General features: G+C 36.9%; 1 protein-coding gene across 1 annotated transcript in view; it reads right to left on the bottom strand.

The window, feature by feature from the left end:
• The window catches only part of ZNF292 (zinc finger protein 292), a 49,361-nt gene that overhangs the window by 9,121 nt on the left and 23,682 nt on the right, over positions 1-16,558 (bottom strand). Inside the window, exons 2-7 of the mRNA XM_054629603.2 lie at positions 14,151-14,305; positions 13,608-13,686; positions 12,098-12,233; positions 4,901-5,103; positions 2,031-2,167; positions 701-842 (exon numbers count right to left, since the gene is read on the bottom strand). Of these exons, the coding sequence (XP_054485578.2) occupies positions 701-842; positions 2,031-2,167; positions 4,901-5,103; positions 12,098-12,233; positions 13,608-13,686; positions 14,151-14,305 (852 nt within the window). The remainder of the gene's footprint in view (positions 1-700; positions 843-2,030; positions 2,168-4,900; positions 5,104-12,097; positions 12,234-13,607; positions 13,687-14,150; positions 14,306-16,558) is intronic.

Here is a 16,558-nt window from a genome sequence, read left to right as displayed (position 1 = left end):
ACTTACAAAAATCTTCATAGGAGCTCAATTTAGCTATCAATATTAAATAATGCAACTACTAAAGAAACTAAGAAAACTAGATGACAAGGTTAGCCAAGAAAGATGAGCACGTTTGTAATACAACATTGGACCTAAGCCCACAGGTGACAAGTATTTCATTTATCAAAATAAACTGCATTCATAAGTGGCAATTCAAAAGGTTTTGAGTTGTAGTTTTTGGGGTTTTTTTGTAGTTTCTTCTTTTCTTTCTAATTTCCTGTAATTTTCCTTTTCGTATATATTAACATACACCCTTCATTTCCTTTCCTCATAAACTGGTCCTCTCAATTTTCTGTAATTTTTGAAATATGGAAAATAACAGCGAGGAATGTTAGGGCCTCCTTACAGAAAATACCACATTTAGAGGACACAGACAAACCTAGAGGCCATAACCTCACCTTTGCTTCTTTCTTCATCTCAGTTGTGGCATCCAGCTTTTCTGTTTAATCCTACTCTTTTTGCAAAGGAACCAAAGTTTTGATGATTCAAAATGAATCAATTTATAATTTACCTGCAGAAGGAAGTTGCTATGGCCATTCCCAAAACCAATTAGGATTGCCCTGAAACTGATACTATACAGAAAGACAGGAAGTTTTCATAAATTTTCCTAATTACCATTCCATTGAAAGTGCCAAAAATATTCTTTCAGGAGTATCCTTACCTCTGAATTAATTACTTTAATCAGGAAGAAAATGTGATAAACAGTCTTAGTTAACACAGAAAGTTGACGACATCTCTCTAGATACACTTGAATAGAAGGCTCTACCCTTTGCTGCAGTTTACTCCAGAAAAGAGTCAGTTCCCTAGAACAAGAGAACAATATTTCAGGGCCATCAATGCAACCACTAGTCTTATAACAAGAAATGCAAGGCTAAGAACAGTTTCCATTTTGTCTTTGAGAAAGGAAAAAGCCTGAAATTTATTTATTTACACCTTATCTTTTATTAAAATATCCACACTATTAAGTATCTAAATTTCAAAATTATGACAGTGGCTCAATTCCAGAAGGACAGCTCAGAATAAAACCTGTATTACCACAACTTATGCTACATAATTTACTCTTTATGTGGTCTTGGAAAAAAAGAAGTCTTGTACAGTAGTTTACTATTCACAGACTGGAACTGTATACTTCTGAACTCTTAGTAATTACTAATACCTACAGAAGATTGGCTTTTCTCTGTGGTAGATACACTTTTTCTAAAGCTACTCTGCTTTAAGAGCTGGATGTGACTGTGATTTAGCAAGGAATTAGCCCCTAAAGCCAAACAGTATCACAGTACCTACATTATCTTATTTGATGATTCCTCCTCAGGTGCAAAGAGCCAAAAGTACCTAGTACCTTGTGAAATGCTGTAACACCCAAAACTTTAGCAGAATCTCTTAAAGCAAAATCCTGCATTAGCAGTTTTCTCCTGCTGCTGCACATAAAACAGAGATGCACAGACAAAGCAAATTCTTCAAGAATTATACAGGTTTGCTAGTTATCAGAAGGAAATTAAAACCCTAACAGCTCAAATATCTGCCAACAAAGACCAGTTACTTGTTCCTACGTTAAGAAAGCAAGCCCTAAACAACAAGTATCTTCACCTAGCTTATTATTGTGGTTACAGTAGTAGTAAAGAGCTTCTTCCTTTCTAAGTTTGTTAGAAAAAGAAACACTGCATTGTTACAGGACAGAAAGAACAGTACTTACTCATTAAATGCTGACATAATGCTGACCAGTTGCCTGCAGTTATTAAATTTCTCATTTCTATGGAAAAATTATTAACCAGCTATTGATATTTGCCTCATCATACAGCTACCCTTCAAATTCCTGCAATGGATGCTTATCTTGCAAAATCCATTTATTTTCTTTTCTAGCTTTCCAAGAGTCTTATCTCCTTTCTGTTTAGCTCACAGATTTTATCAAGCTAAAGAAAGTAAACTTATGGCTTATGTATCTTCCCCAGACTAAGTTTTTGTTCTTGATAGAAAACAAGATTCAAACTCACCAGGCACAGTACATCTCCCCTTGCTGCAGCTGGCGAGATAGAAATGCTGCACATAGAATTAGAGCACTTTTTTCATCTCCATCAGATTCCAAGTTACAGATCATTTCAAGTGCATCTTTGCAATCTACTTCTGCAATCTAGAAGAGAAGAAAGAGAAGAACAAGACTCAGAAAGCGGTTGCATTTTCAAACACACAGTCACATTAGCCTTTGCAAGACAATAATTCAGAACTTTAATTTAAGTTAGAGATGAGCTTGAAAGCAAATCTAGTATCAAAACTCATTATGTCACCAGAAAAACTGTCTTATTAGAGTGAACATAAACTTTTTTCTTAGATGCGACTTATTTGTATCTAGTGTCCCAGTCACCTAAGAATTTTAAAGTATATTAATTATTCATATATCACATACATCTGGTAATAGTGATATGAAGACTTATAACTTTAAATTGCAGCTTAACACAAAAAAGAAAATTACTTGTAATTCTAATCCAGTTTACTTGTCAGTGATGTCACTACTGCTTTAATACAATGAGCTGGATGGTTAATGAATCTGAGGTTTAACATGACTGTTCTAGTACTTTTTAAAAAATCAAAGATATGAAGAAAAGGAAAGCTGTACAGTAAGAAGCAGGTCATCTGAATGCTGTTCTAGAGGAACACTACAGTCTGTGCAATATAAATTATTTGTCAAGTACCAATGGAAGTACTTAGTTTTATGGCAAATCAAAGGAAAAATCACAGCTGCCCAGTACTACTAGATAGCTATATCAGTACTGAATCAGTGCACTTGCTGTAACAATACTGTCTAATCTGATTCTCAGCAGACTGGTTTGATTACATCAATTAGTGCATCTGGCAGGACATGCTGGTATTTATTCTTTGACACCAGCAGCTGAAGAATAGCTTGACTATAACAACAGCACTGTTGGAAGTCTCTCTTGAGAAATCACAAGACCACCCAAAGCAAGAAACAGAAGTGCTCACCCAAACACCCAGCTGGTCCGGCACTCTGGGTAAGGCGGCAGCACAGCTGGATTGGGCACCACGGTATCCAGCAACCAAACTACAATTTTGAATAGTACAACTACTTATTTTCACACCTCTAAATTGACACTTTGTAAATATACTAATAGCCCTTCACTGAATATCACTGGAGGTTTAATAACCTCAAAGTCATCTTGTAGAGAAAACTGGATTTCTTAAAATGGAACAGTATAAATGTAATAGCAATTTAGACTGAAGGTCTGCTTTGCTCAGTGCCCCATCTCAGACAGGGACTGTCAATTAAAAGCTTAGAGAAGAATACAGCAAACCAAACTTATAATAAGGAAACTTCATTAAAAGCTTTTCCAGCCTGTCACACTTCCTAAGGGACCCTGTTTCTAACAAAGGTTTCTACATCAAGTTTGTCAGTCTAGCATTTCACATACTGCAGGTCTGAATTCTTCACATTATTGAAGGAAACTACTAGGAAACCATGCTGAAAACTTGCTTAAATGTTACTTTCCTACCTAGTCTGAATGGATATAAAAATTTCCACACCGATAATATACTTTTTTGCACCTTTTTTTTACTATTTTCTTGCTGTTCTCACACTACAAAAATGACAGTCCTTCTCAGTTTTTAAGTCCACCCTGACATGTTAAAGCTTATCTGCTTTCTCTTAGTAAGACATGATCTTTCCAAAACTGTTAGCAATACTGCAAACAGTTAGCCAAAGCTGCTAATCTAAGCAATCCAAAACTGAGAAATACCTGGATTAGGTTCTCTCTGATAACCCAGTATGAACTTGTATGTTATGGCATCCAAAGAAACAAGGCTAACCCATTCCTTTTGTCCAGGGCATTCACAGTTCATTCACTGAACCAGCCCATTCTGTGTTGGGGCTGAGTAATGAAGGAAGCCTGTTTGCAGGGTCATAAATTCAAAGTTCCATTGCATGTCTCCAGCAAACAAAGGTAAGATTGCACAGCCCTGTCACAACCCCTCCTGAGCCTGTTCTGACAGGGTCTGCAGCAGCCAGAGCTGGGAGGAGAGCAAAACTGATCCAATGCTACTGAGTATCTGAAGAACACGCTCAGTGAGAAACTGTCATCTTAGAATTTCATCTGTATCTAGGGCAGGAAAGTTTTCCAGCTCTAATCAGTGCACAACTCTTATCCCTTTAGGTTCAATGGCAATATGCTTAATATTTAACATAAAAAGATGACAGCAACAAAAAGACAGCAGAGACACTGGCAGACAAGAAAAGTGACATTTGCAGTTCGTTTTCCTTCAAGAAGGAAAAAGGCTCAGCTAAAACTTTGGAGTGAGAGATGAAGATGCCACCTGAAAGAATGCAAAAGAGCAAAGCTGTCATCTCCTCTCTGACTTCTGTATTTAAATTAGAAGGATTTTATATTACAAACCAGATCAAAGATCTGATTTCACCTTCAATTGCGCCCAGGAATTTAGGTGAAGTTACATTTATTCTCTGAACTGCAGGCAGCATCTAAAGGGCCCCATTCTATGTACTAGGTATACACAAAAAAACAATATAGTTCAAGTAATAAGAGTGGGAAAATTATTAACTTCACTTTACTAAGGAGGTCCGAGGCAGAGTTTTAAAATACTTTAAGCAAAATCAAGCACAAAGTTACAGCACAGCCAGAAAAGGCCCATTAATGACCTAATAATACACTTCCATGAGTGTTTTGAGTCATTACTCAGCTTAAAAGTGACTTGAATGAAAAGAAAAAAACACCAAAAATATTTTAGATCATATTTTAAAAGAAAAACCTATTCTATAGAACACCAGCTTATGATTACTGACTTTATTACCATTAAAGAAATAAGTATAAGAAAAAAAAGTTCTTTATTATTTACTTACTTCTTCCATTAGCCTTTCATTTGGTGATCCTGAACAAAGACAGACCAGGTAGGTTTGTTTGAAATTGCCTTTCCCACTGATTTCTGGATGGTCAGAGCAGAGTTTTGCCAGGGCAGTAGCTTGCGTTAATTGCTTTGTTTTCATTAGGTGCTTAATACGCATATCCAGCAGGACAGGGCCTTCTGACACTAAAAATTCATTCACTTAAAAAAAAGAAAAAAAAAAACAAAAAAAGAAAAAAAAAAAAGCCAAAACATTACATGCATGTTACAGAGTTAACGGACTGCATTTACTCGTCATGGCTGACCCTAAAATTTACACAAATCAAAACACATATACAAAAGATACGAAGCAAAGATGAGGGAAAAATCTTCTCAGTGAACTGCACTTCTTTATCATAAAGATTCCCTGTCACAGACCTTTTATATACTTGCAGGTTTTAATTCATTCTAATTTCTTAGCTAATCAGCTGCACACAAAACAGACTTAGAGACCAATAAATATTAAAATATTTAGATACCATTTAATTATAGTTCTACAGAAAGACAACACAAAGCCACTACTCTTAGATCCTCTGTACACTTGTGCTATGCCTTTGCTAATGTTGCCTTTTAAAGACCTTGCTATTGAAAGATATATGTGACAAGTACAGAAGTTTCTGAACCTGTTTTTATTGGTGTGAAATGTTTCGTATTATACACCCACAGAATACAGTCAAACACTTTACGGTTCTTCAACCAAAGAATTTTCCTTATTTGAAAAAAGAGGCATATATTGCATGATTTGACTGTGCATAGTCTAAAACTCAAAAGAGACAGGTACTGAACTGGATTTTTCAAACATGCTCCCACCAGAGTTAAACTCTGTAGTCTACACTAACAGCCTAACTCTAGGTGCTCAATAGAAGGCATAAAAATTCCACAAAAAGGGGAACACAAGTTAACGTTCTGAATCTTAAATATGCATCTCGGGTCTCATCCAGATCTTCAAGATCAAAATTGCTTCAGCTTTGAAGCATGCGGTTTAGTACTACCTCTGGAACATTTAAAGTCAATTATTAAAACTAGACACATGGACAATCACTTTTCTCTAATCCTTTTCACATCATTCCCACCCTGTCTTCACAAGGTAGATATATACTCTATAAAAAACCCCTTGGTTTTCAATTGCCCTCACTTCAATTTCATAACACATTCTCATGTCTTTTAAAACCAGCAGACTTTTTCTACTGATTTTTGTTTCTTTTGTGAAAACTAGCACATTCAGTATGTGCTTTCAGTATTAGGAGTAAAATCTTGATCATTTCTGAATGAGATTTTTTCCAACCTTTGAGTAGTCCCAAAACCTTCTAGTCATCTGCAGTGCTCACTTTGACACATTTTGATAGCTGTCATCATATACCTTTTAATTTCCTCATCCTCAATTCCACCTAAATCATGTTGTCCATTCACTTAATTTATATTTTCTTGACTTTTCAAATCCTGTTTCAATTTGATGAAGTAAGTACTTTCAACATCTAAAAAATTAATTCTCTCTGTAATACTTGAACTAGTAGAATACAAAACATGGTTTGATTAAAAAAAAAAGTTCATCTCATTCTTTGCTTCTTCCCATACTATTTAGTTTGATTCACTACTGTCTTCATTTCATGATTTCTCCTTCTTCTAGCTGCTTATATGGAACATTACTAAAAGTCCATCTTGAAATCAGAATCAGGTCAACCATTTTCTTTACCATTTTAATGCACAAGACTTCTAGGCAGAAAATGTTGCCTTTTGCAGAAGTCAGACCTGTAAAACCCCATCATTATCTTTCAGGCATTTTCAGATCTATGGTTGAATTATCATCTCAACCAACTTCTTAGTTATTTGTCCATACCCTTGTACCCCGTTACAGATGATCAGCAATGGCTAACTGATGTGTAAGAATATTCAAATCAAATGAGCTCCTTCTTCCTTTCCCCATGGCAATGAAGGTACAACCAGATTTGTACGTATGCAGTAACAAAGGAAAACCAGAGCACACTAACAGACAATGAGTAAACATTTTTTTGTATTTATTAGAGGACATTCTAAGCAGCAGATAAATGTTCCTTTAATGTCATTACCAATGCATTATAAAAGACATTCACACTCCTGCCAACCCACAAATGACCCTGTGACTAACCACATTCAATAGCCTAGCCTTGCTCTTCCTCCACCAGGTACCAATAATCCCTTCGCCCACAATGTTTAGTCCTGGATAGTCTGTCTGGAATAACATCGGAACATTTTACCTTATTTCTGTAACAAGATACAGGAAGACCTTAGACTTTAAGATATATTGGTAATCCAAGATGTTTCACTCTGATTTATTACTATAATTGCTGCATTTAATGTTGTAAACATTACATTCTATCTGCTAGTTCTCAGTAATCCCCTTCCTTTAGTGTTTACTGCTTCAGCCAGCCTACCTTGCATAAGCATCAGCACATTTTCTGTTATCTTCTCAACAAGACACAGGAAGACCTCAGGGTTACCAGTTACATATTAGCTCTTAAGCCTTTATTCCAATCCCAGTGATTATAACCATTATGTTTAACATCTGAAAGCTCATTCAAAACATGAATTTTAATACATTTGTTTTGTAACTGAATTAAAGCAGACATTTTAAGAAAAAAAACAGTGCTGGGGTTACAGGACTAAGTTTATGGTGGGGAACGGTCTTAAGGATAAGATTTTGAGGTTACTGAGGAAGGTTTTGTTTATTTTCAAATATTTGATAAATATATTTTATTGTACAAAGTCAATTTCAAAAGTTATTGTGGACAAATTGCTAGCCTACAATATCAATAGTAATTTATAAAAAGGCTTTGAGACACAAGTGCTCTTCTAGAAAAAATCGCTTAACCTTTATGAGTGTAAACCCTGACATATTTAATGGGAACAATTATTGGAAAAAATATTGAATTAATTTTTGTGCAATGCTCCCTCATCCATTAAAATTCACAAGCATGTCTGTGCAAGATGTGCAAAATTCATATAAAATTACAGAACATGAGGGAAAATGAAGATGTGCAGATAGCATCTGACAGGTGGTACTACAATCTACTAAGTCTAGCAAATTAATTTGGACAGACTGGGATCTAAGCTTTTAGACAGTTTCCCTCTGATTCCCTTGAATTCCATAGCTGGAATATCAGGCCCTACTACCAAGTGATTCCATGCCAAGTTCACAAGAAGGATATGAACTTTTACTACAGGAATTGCTTGTACCATACACGGACTAAACCAGAGAAAACGTAATCCACAGATTAGCAGCACATGAGAGCATGAATAAACTCCAGGCACTAACAGGTTCTCTGTGGAAGACAGTCCAGATTAATGCCATGTTTTAGCTGACTTAAAGAGCACAAAGAATATTTGCCTTACAAAGCACTCAATCCTACTACCAGACCCCTCATCAGATGTAGCATAGGTACAGATTAATCCAACACCTTTATGTCTTATCAGCCTTGCTTTAGCCAGGGAGGATGAAGCCAGGAGGTGAATATACACATGGACAATCCATCTCCAAGAACTTCAGCTGCTAGTCAGGAAACAATGCACTGGGTTTGGCTGGGGTATGGTTATAATTTTTTTCACAGTGGCTGGTACAGGGCTGCGTTTTGGATTTGTGCTGAACACAGTGATGATGATGTGGAGGTGTTTTTGTTATTGCTGGGCAGGGCTTACACAGAGCCGAGGCCTCTCCTGATTTCTGTGCTGCCAGGCTGGGGAGGCTGGGGGTGCTTGGGAGGAGGCACAGCCCGGACAGGTGACCCCAGCTGCCCAAAGGGACATTCCAGACCATGGAACATCACACTCGGTATATAAGGCAGGGAGGAGGAAGGGGAGGACGTTTGCCGCGATGGCGTTTGTGTTCCCAAGTGACCCTGAGGTGTGATGGGGCCCTGCTCTCCTGGGCATGGCTGAACACCCACCTGCCCATGGGAAGCAGGGAATTCATTCCTTGCTTTGCTTGTGTGCATGGCTTCTGCTTTCCCTATGGAACTGTCTTTATCTCAGCTTATGAGGTTTCTACCTTTCCCTTCCTATTCTCTCCCCAGTGCTGCTGGTGGGGGAATGAGAGAGTGGCTGAGTGGGGCTTTGCTGCTGGCTGGGGTTGAGCCATGACACCTCCTCCATCATCTTCAAGTGTTAGTCCATATGTGCATTCACACTATGACTGACTGTGAACTGACTTGATGCTTTCCATATCTACCAGGAGCTGGGACTCAGAATCCTTCATGCAAACATCTCAGCACAATTCTGCTGAATGCAGCATCAATCCTAGATGCCTCTGTGGTGGCACAGTGTCTAGAGAAAGAGTACAAGAAGTTCCAGATGGCTGCTTTGAATATACCCAGGATGAAAACACGTTTTTCTTCTCTCAAAACTGAGGTTTTCAACTTCTGGTGACAGGTGCTCTAATTATTGAAAATAGATCCACGTTGGCTGTTACATTCTGCCTGTTATCCACCTTGACAATCTCTGGATAGTGATGGCTGTATCCAGATTCTCCTTTCAGTGAGATATTCTTTAGATGCCTCCCTACTACATTTAAACTTATGAAAAATTCAAGAACCCAGCTCTTGGCATCCAGGTTTAAATCTCTAAGGATAATTAGAATTAAATACCAAAAAAGCAGCAGCAGCCTGGCTTTTCATAAGGTTATCAAAGATCCTTTTCCTCTAGACAGTTCCTCCACTCACCCTCTGTATCAGCAGAGGAGATACCAATGACAGTTTTGAAGGATTATACCATCACTACAAGAAAATTATAACCTCGAGGATGGCAAAGTTCATGCTGAAGAGCACAAGCCACACTAACAGAAATTGAGGATGGAAGTGCAGTGTTTTAACGTTGCATAGGCTATGGCATAACCTTAAACACTTTGATGTACTTCAACTTTCTGTCTTCAGCACGCTGAGCAATAAGGCTACACAGACAGCCACATGACTTCAGGAAACCTAATTTTCAGTTGTCATTAACTCAGATCAGTTTCAATTCTAGATTAATATCAGTCCTGATCTCACATTAAGCTATCTGTAGTTCAGGAGGAGGCCAGTAAGACAAAAGACCCACTATGATGTGAGAAAATAAGGACAATTTTACTAAGGTTTCCTTCCATAACCAATTAATGAAGTGGAGAAATGTAGAAAATTCCTCTCTCCAAATACAAGTGTTTCTTGTCTATCATATGCAATCTTCAGAAAAAAAAAGTCATGCAGGTGAAACCTGAAGTAATAGCAGGTCCAATCACCATGCAAATGCAATGCAATGCAATGTCTGATAGCAGTGCAGGACCTGTTCCCATGGACTCTTACAAGAAATTCCTTAAAGATGGTAAAGTTAGCTCTCCTGAAGTTCGTGGTCACAATCTTACTTACTGCCTTGTGTCCTCCTCATCCAATACTGAACTCATGAGCAGGGTCTTAAAAAGACTCAAATAGAAGGCAATGAAATATTAATTAAACCTCCCTCTTACCCGTACCTTACAAGTTACAATGGCAGCAGTGTGGTTGAGAGGAAGATAGTAAAGGAGCACTCTGTGGGACTCTGAGGACTACATACTAATCCAAAGTCTGCATTAGGTGTAGAATAAGTAATTAAAAAAGCAACAAAATGCAAATCTGGTGGAAGAGTATGCCCAACTTCTGGAAAAAAAAAATTGAAAATCATTTTATACATTTACTGGACTTATCCAAGGGAGCTGTGGTAATTTGAATAATTTGAATAAAAGGAGACCCAACTTGTTTTCTAAAAGCACTAAAAGAAGTCCATCAAATCCCTAAAGATACCAAGCTCTCTTGGCAGTAAAAAGAAGAGCCTTGTACAGATAAATTATCAGTTAATGGAAAAAGAAAAAAAAAAACCAAACAAACTCTCAGTGGGTTTCTGTAGGATCTGTACCAGGGATGGGCTTTGTCCAGCACATTTATAAACATTTGGAAAAGGGCAGAGGACCATGACAAAATATGCTGACAAAAGCAGGGTAGTAAAAACATGCCAACAGTCCATAACACAGCATAACAGATAAAATTATAATGTTGACAAAACCCCCAAAATTATTTTCATGGAGGAAAAAAATACAAGCCTAAATGTACATACAGGCATGATAGGGGAAAAAGCTAACACTGAAATAGGTACTAGTCCTCAAGAAAATGTCTTGTTTAGTTCTGATTTAAGAAAACATTGGTTCAATGCTCAGTCAAGAACAAGGCTAATGTTATAAAACTATTATTATTATTAAATATTATGAAAGGAATGCTGCAGAAAGCAGAAAATCATATTCACTGCTGAATAAACCTTTAGTTCCCCATAGAAAGAATGGGACAGTAAATTTGGAAGACAGTTAAGACACTACAGAAGAGAGAAGATGAGATATGATAGCAGTCTATCGAATCAGGTCTTGTGAGGCATTCATTAAAAAACGTGAGAAGAGTTAACTTGTTAATAGATAGAAAATATCATATGAAATAAGCAGGCACCAGGCTAAAAGGAGGCAGACACTAAGAGGAACTACTTCACTTGATGTAAGAACTGTGCAACTTTGCCATAGATGCTTATGCATGATGCTTTATACAGATTATAAAACTATTTAGTTCAAGAATCAAAAAAACAACTAAGATTTATTCACACACAAGGATACCACTTCTGAATTGCAGTGACCAAAACAAAAATAACATATCAGGGCACTATCCTTGTAAGCCTCTGCTGATCATATACTCTTCCCTATGCAACTACTGTTAGCCAACTCAGGTCTCAATGAACTTCAGTAAAGGTCCTCTTGGCATTTCATAACTGAATAAATGACATTCTCATTTAAAAACATATATGCAGTTTTTATTTTTTGTGTTTATGGCAAATAAATTTTGCATATTAGTACTGAACTTACCCCATCACAAATTAGCCTGTATGTAAACTCCCTTCACATGGCTTATAAAGAAAATGGCAAGAGAATTTGAGGCATGATTATGTTTTATGCAAAATATCAACATTAAATTATTTGTATGTTACCATGAACATACTATCTTAATAGTTTAGAAAATGCTACATGCATATTTATTTATATAGCTTATAAATTACCACAAACTGTATTGAACAAAAAACTTCCATTGATCATAATAATATTTCAATATACCATGAAATTGAAGTAAATAACTCTAAATTTTACCTTTATCTGGGTCCAACTGTTCCTGGGACAGAATACCACACAATACTGGGTTCTTCCACACTCCCTTCTCTTGTGTAAGTGTTGTTAAAATGTGCAGTTCCTGGCTGCCATTTTCCATCAAGTTTTTATGAGCCACCTGAATAATATATTTTACAAAACAAGGTATTGTTTTAAAAAGACATAAATAATGTGTCTTTCATACTCCTTTGTACCTTATGTTATCACATTAATGCCTTACCAGATGGAGAGTTACAGGTATAACAAAACAACCTTAACCTTCAGCCTATACAGGTTTTACTTCTGCCTCTGTTGCCTGAGATATAAGCTGAGAAACCAAAACAACTGAGTGCTTCAAACTCACCTTGAGATTTATTAACAGGGCTACTTCTGAAATTTCTGAAACTAAATTTTGAAAAAGGCCTCTCTTTTAAAAATGGATGAGCAATTTCTCTAGTCCACATATTGTTCTGGTACCAGGTACTTAAACTTTATCTTCCCAAGCTCTTCAGCGGCTCAAATTCTACGTACTGGAGACAGTGAAAAAAATATTTTTATAATGTCGAAAGATTTTAGCTGTTAAGATCTCACTGCATAGTTCTATGCAAATATGAATAAACAGGCTGAAGTCTTAAAATCAATTAAAATATCTTCCATGGTATTTATATACTAGAATAAATTCTGTGAGCAGATGTACATTTGGAAGCAAAACAAATATCTGCAAAAATCTGTGGCTTAAGTAGCAATGCACAACTTACACTGGTCCTTAAAAAAAAAAAAAAACAGCCAAGAAATGGCTCATTTTTCTTTTACTTTTCCACCTGCTCTCAAGGCTGTGGAACTCTCCTCAGCATCAAACACATCTCTTTAGAGATGTGTTTGCCTTATATAAATCAATTCTTTAGAATTGATTTATATAAGGCAATTGCTAGTCAGAATTCACTCTAAAATAATCAGCCTTTCATCTTCCCATGTCATTTAGGCTCAGAATCCTGAGGTAATTGTATCTGGTCTTTTCATTATTATCCTTTTCTCCCCCTCCCCCACTTTCTTTTTTTTAAAAACTGTATGCTGGACCTCCCACTACATATTTCTGATAAATACTGAGAAGCAGAACTTGTTCCAACACCCTCCTTTAATGCAGTGCTCAAACCTTAACCAGCCAGTGCCCTGTGAGATTTAAAACCCTTCAGTATCAACTGAAGTTCATAAGTTTCAAACATACAACCATATATAGTACAGAATGACTTATATGATAATATTTAATTTCTAAGAGTGTTAATAGTCAACTATATTTTAAAACATGAATCTTATTTCAATAATCTATAGCTATTTTTTTTTCTCCACAGCTGCTGCATGCAGACAGATGATATTACCTTCAGCAATTACTGCAGAGTATGCAGGATTTCCAGCTGAAGGCCTTGCTCATTACAGACAGGCTACATACTTAATATCCCTAGGTTTCCAAACCATTCTGAAAAGCTATTTTCTTTATTTTATGAACTAAACTCACCTGTACAAAAGCCTGAAATTCTTCCCATTTATTTTCAGGTAAGTCCAGAGGCAGACACAGTAGAAGTTCAATACAGCTTCTAGAAGTCAAAAAGGAATGTTATTTGAGGAAATTTTTGACATTGAAATAGTATAATCAACAATTCCTTATTCTAATATCAAAATAGTTGTTTGAAACACCAGCCACAGAACAGTTTGCTTTTTTGAACACAGAAAGAAAAAGAGGCCATGAACACTCTTGCAGAAAATGTAAAAGCAAGTTCTCTAAAAGACACTATTAAAAAAAAAAACCATCATTGAATCCAACTCTGTAAAAGCCTGTGCAAATTGATGCCCTTTCAGATTGTATGCAGATCAATAATAGCAAAGTGTTTCAGGCCAGGAATGTTGGCTTGTCCTAGATCAGGAATCCTTCTTGCCTTAATTCAGCAACCAGATATTCTCCCGTACATACAGGTGCTCATAACTGGATTGGGAAAATATTTAGGCAATGACAAGTTAATACCATACAGACTGGTTTCAGTAACCAAACCACCATACTCACAGTGCTAAACGTTCAAGCACAAAGGCAACGTTTTCACACTCAGAGGTAAGGTAAGGTCGTGCTTTAACATAACTTCGGATAGCCACCGTGTACACCTCCAACAGAGGCAGAGGATCTTCTGATGTCTTCCACTTTTCTGCATATTCCAACAAAGTCTATTTAGGAAAAAGAAAAAAACAATCCAAAAATCAGGAACAAATGTAAGTTTAAAATTTTAAATTTCTCACTAGTAGATCTCCTTAATATGAATTACATATTCTCAAAGCATGCTTTTTTCCCCTTAAAATTTACTGTTTCATTAACAACTGACACTTAGACTCCACACACAATCATTCTCTGATCATATAAAAATGTTATGACTGACACTTCCTCCCTGTGGTAACATCATATGATTCATTTTATATTCCTATTATCCAAATACAGAAGCCTGAATAGCATATCATAGTTAAGGGTCATTTTTAGACATTCATCTCTACATTTCAGCTTCTAAAGCAAGTAAATTTGAAAGCATTAGTCTTTATTTTAATTTTCTACTTCCAGGAACAGTTTTGCTTTTCCCCTGCCTTGCCACCTTGAAGATACAGGTATCTTCAGGACATTACTTTTTAGGGGCTCTGAAAGGAATATGTTCTATGCATTTTAAAGATACCATCTGTACACCAAAATCTCATTAGTAAAAAAAGTGCTTTCCTACTTGCCACATGAATACCTACAAATCGTGATTTCAAACTAAAACTCATGAAAGTGATGAAATAAACATCAGCAACCAAAGTGCAGAAGACTTCTATTCATTTCAGTCAATGCCGGGGGACTCAGACACACATTTAGGCAGAGTCATCATCCCAGCCACATCCCCCATGGATCTCTGCTATCATGCCTAGGGTAACTTGATGGATTGCAAACTAATCCCTACACCAAGGCAGGTTGCATGGAGTCTGTCATATTACAATGACCAATTTTGCTGTCTGCTTCTTGAGGGGCATAACATGCAGAAAGCTGAGAATAAAAGAGAGCAGTTTTGGCTGTCTGACACCCCACCAAAAGCAGGGCCATTATGATATATAGTTTGGAGGAATATGTTGATGGAGCTGTGTGTATCCTGAAGAACAGAGACTCTATAGCCTTTATGGGCAACCTGTTTCTGAGTGTTGAGAATTCCATTTATTAAGATTTTCCTCCACCAGTACCTAGAGAAGCAGTCCCACAGGTTCTCAACAGAGGGGTTAATCCCCCTCAAACTGGTGCTAGCACAGCTGAGAGGGTAGCAAGTGCTCAGCCAGGGCACACTGGAGCTGCTCAGGAGAACAGCTGGGCTGCTGCCCCAGAGCTGGTCCCAAGCCTCTACTGGTGCATGGGGCCACATTCCCTCCCCACCCCCCAGCTTTGTGCTCACTGTGGCCAAACTCAGTGCATTCCCCCCAGATGCTGAGCTCCCTCCCAACAGTCTCTCTGACCTCTCTCTTACCTTGCTTGCTCCTACCAAATCACTATCATCCACAAAATGCTGAAGATATGCTCTGTCCCTTCATTCAGTTAGTAATAAAGAAGTTAAGAGACTATTTGCTCCAGTATTGAGCTTTGATAGGAAGCCACAAGCAGCTGGCTGCCATCTGGACTTTGTATTACTAAGTGTTTGGGACCCACACTTCAGGCAGGGGACTATTTCATAGATTTGTTTATAAGAATACTATGGGAAATGAAATAATAGGACCTGCTGATGTCTGTGTCTGGCTGAAAAACATCTGCTATTATCCCCTTGTCTGCACAGAAGGAAATCAGGTTTGTCAGTGTGAAAGCATGTTACAGAGCTCATTGTGTCAAAGACATTTAGCAAAAGTCACAGTTCTCTTTTTTTTTTTTTTAAGGTCAGCTGTAATTAAACTAATTTTGACAACATTTTTTCAATTCTGACAAGGTTTGTTCTGGTAAGGAAAATCAGAGCCCTCTGAGCAACAAAGCTCTTCTGCTACAGAGTTTCCCACACACCTGAATAAGAAACAGAATAAAGTGGTTCTCAAATTATTTAACAACAAATGTTGAAAATTTGTCTAATTTCTAACATATTAGTACAACTATCTAAAAGAATTTGCTATCTTTGGGATACAATGCAACTCAAATGATAAAACAGAACTTGGTGCAAATTTATGTATCAGAAAGTAAGAAAACCAATGTTAACTATTTTAGAAATGCAAGCCATCATGTCAAAAAAAAACAAGACAAAACAAAACTAGGTTTATTCCTGTCTTCAAATCTAGTTTAGCTAAAAAGCTAAGCTTAAGTTAAATTCAGCATTGTCTGTCTGTACTGCCTTAGTCAGTGGTAATAATAAGAACATACTTTAAATTCTTATATTTTAATACCCAAATAAATCCTCTCAATAAAAAATGTCAACTATACTGAACTGAATC

Source organism: Agelaius phoeniceus, chromosome 3 (assembly GCF_051311805.1).
Source record: "Agelaius phoeniceus isolate bAgePho1 chromosome 3, bAgePho1.hap1, whole genome shotgun sequence".
Lineage (NCBI taxonomy): Eukaryota > Metazoa > Chordata > Aves > Passeriformes > Icteridae > Agelaius > Agelaius phoeniceus.
This window is presented reverse-complemented; position numbering and strand designations above follow the sequence as displayed.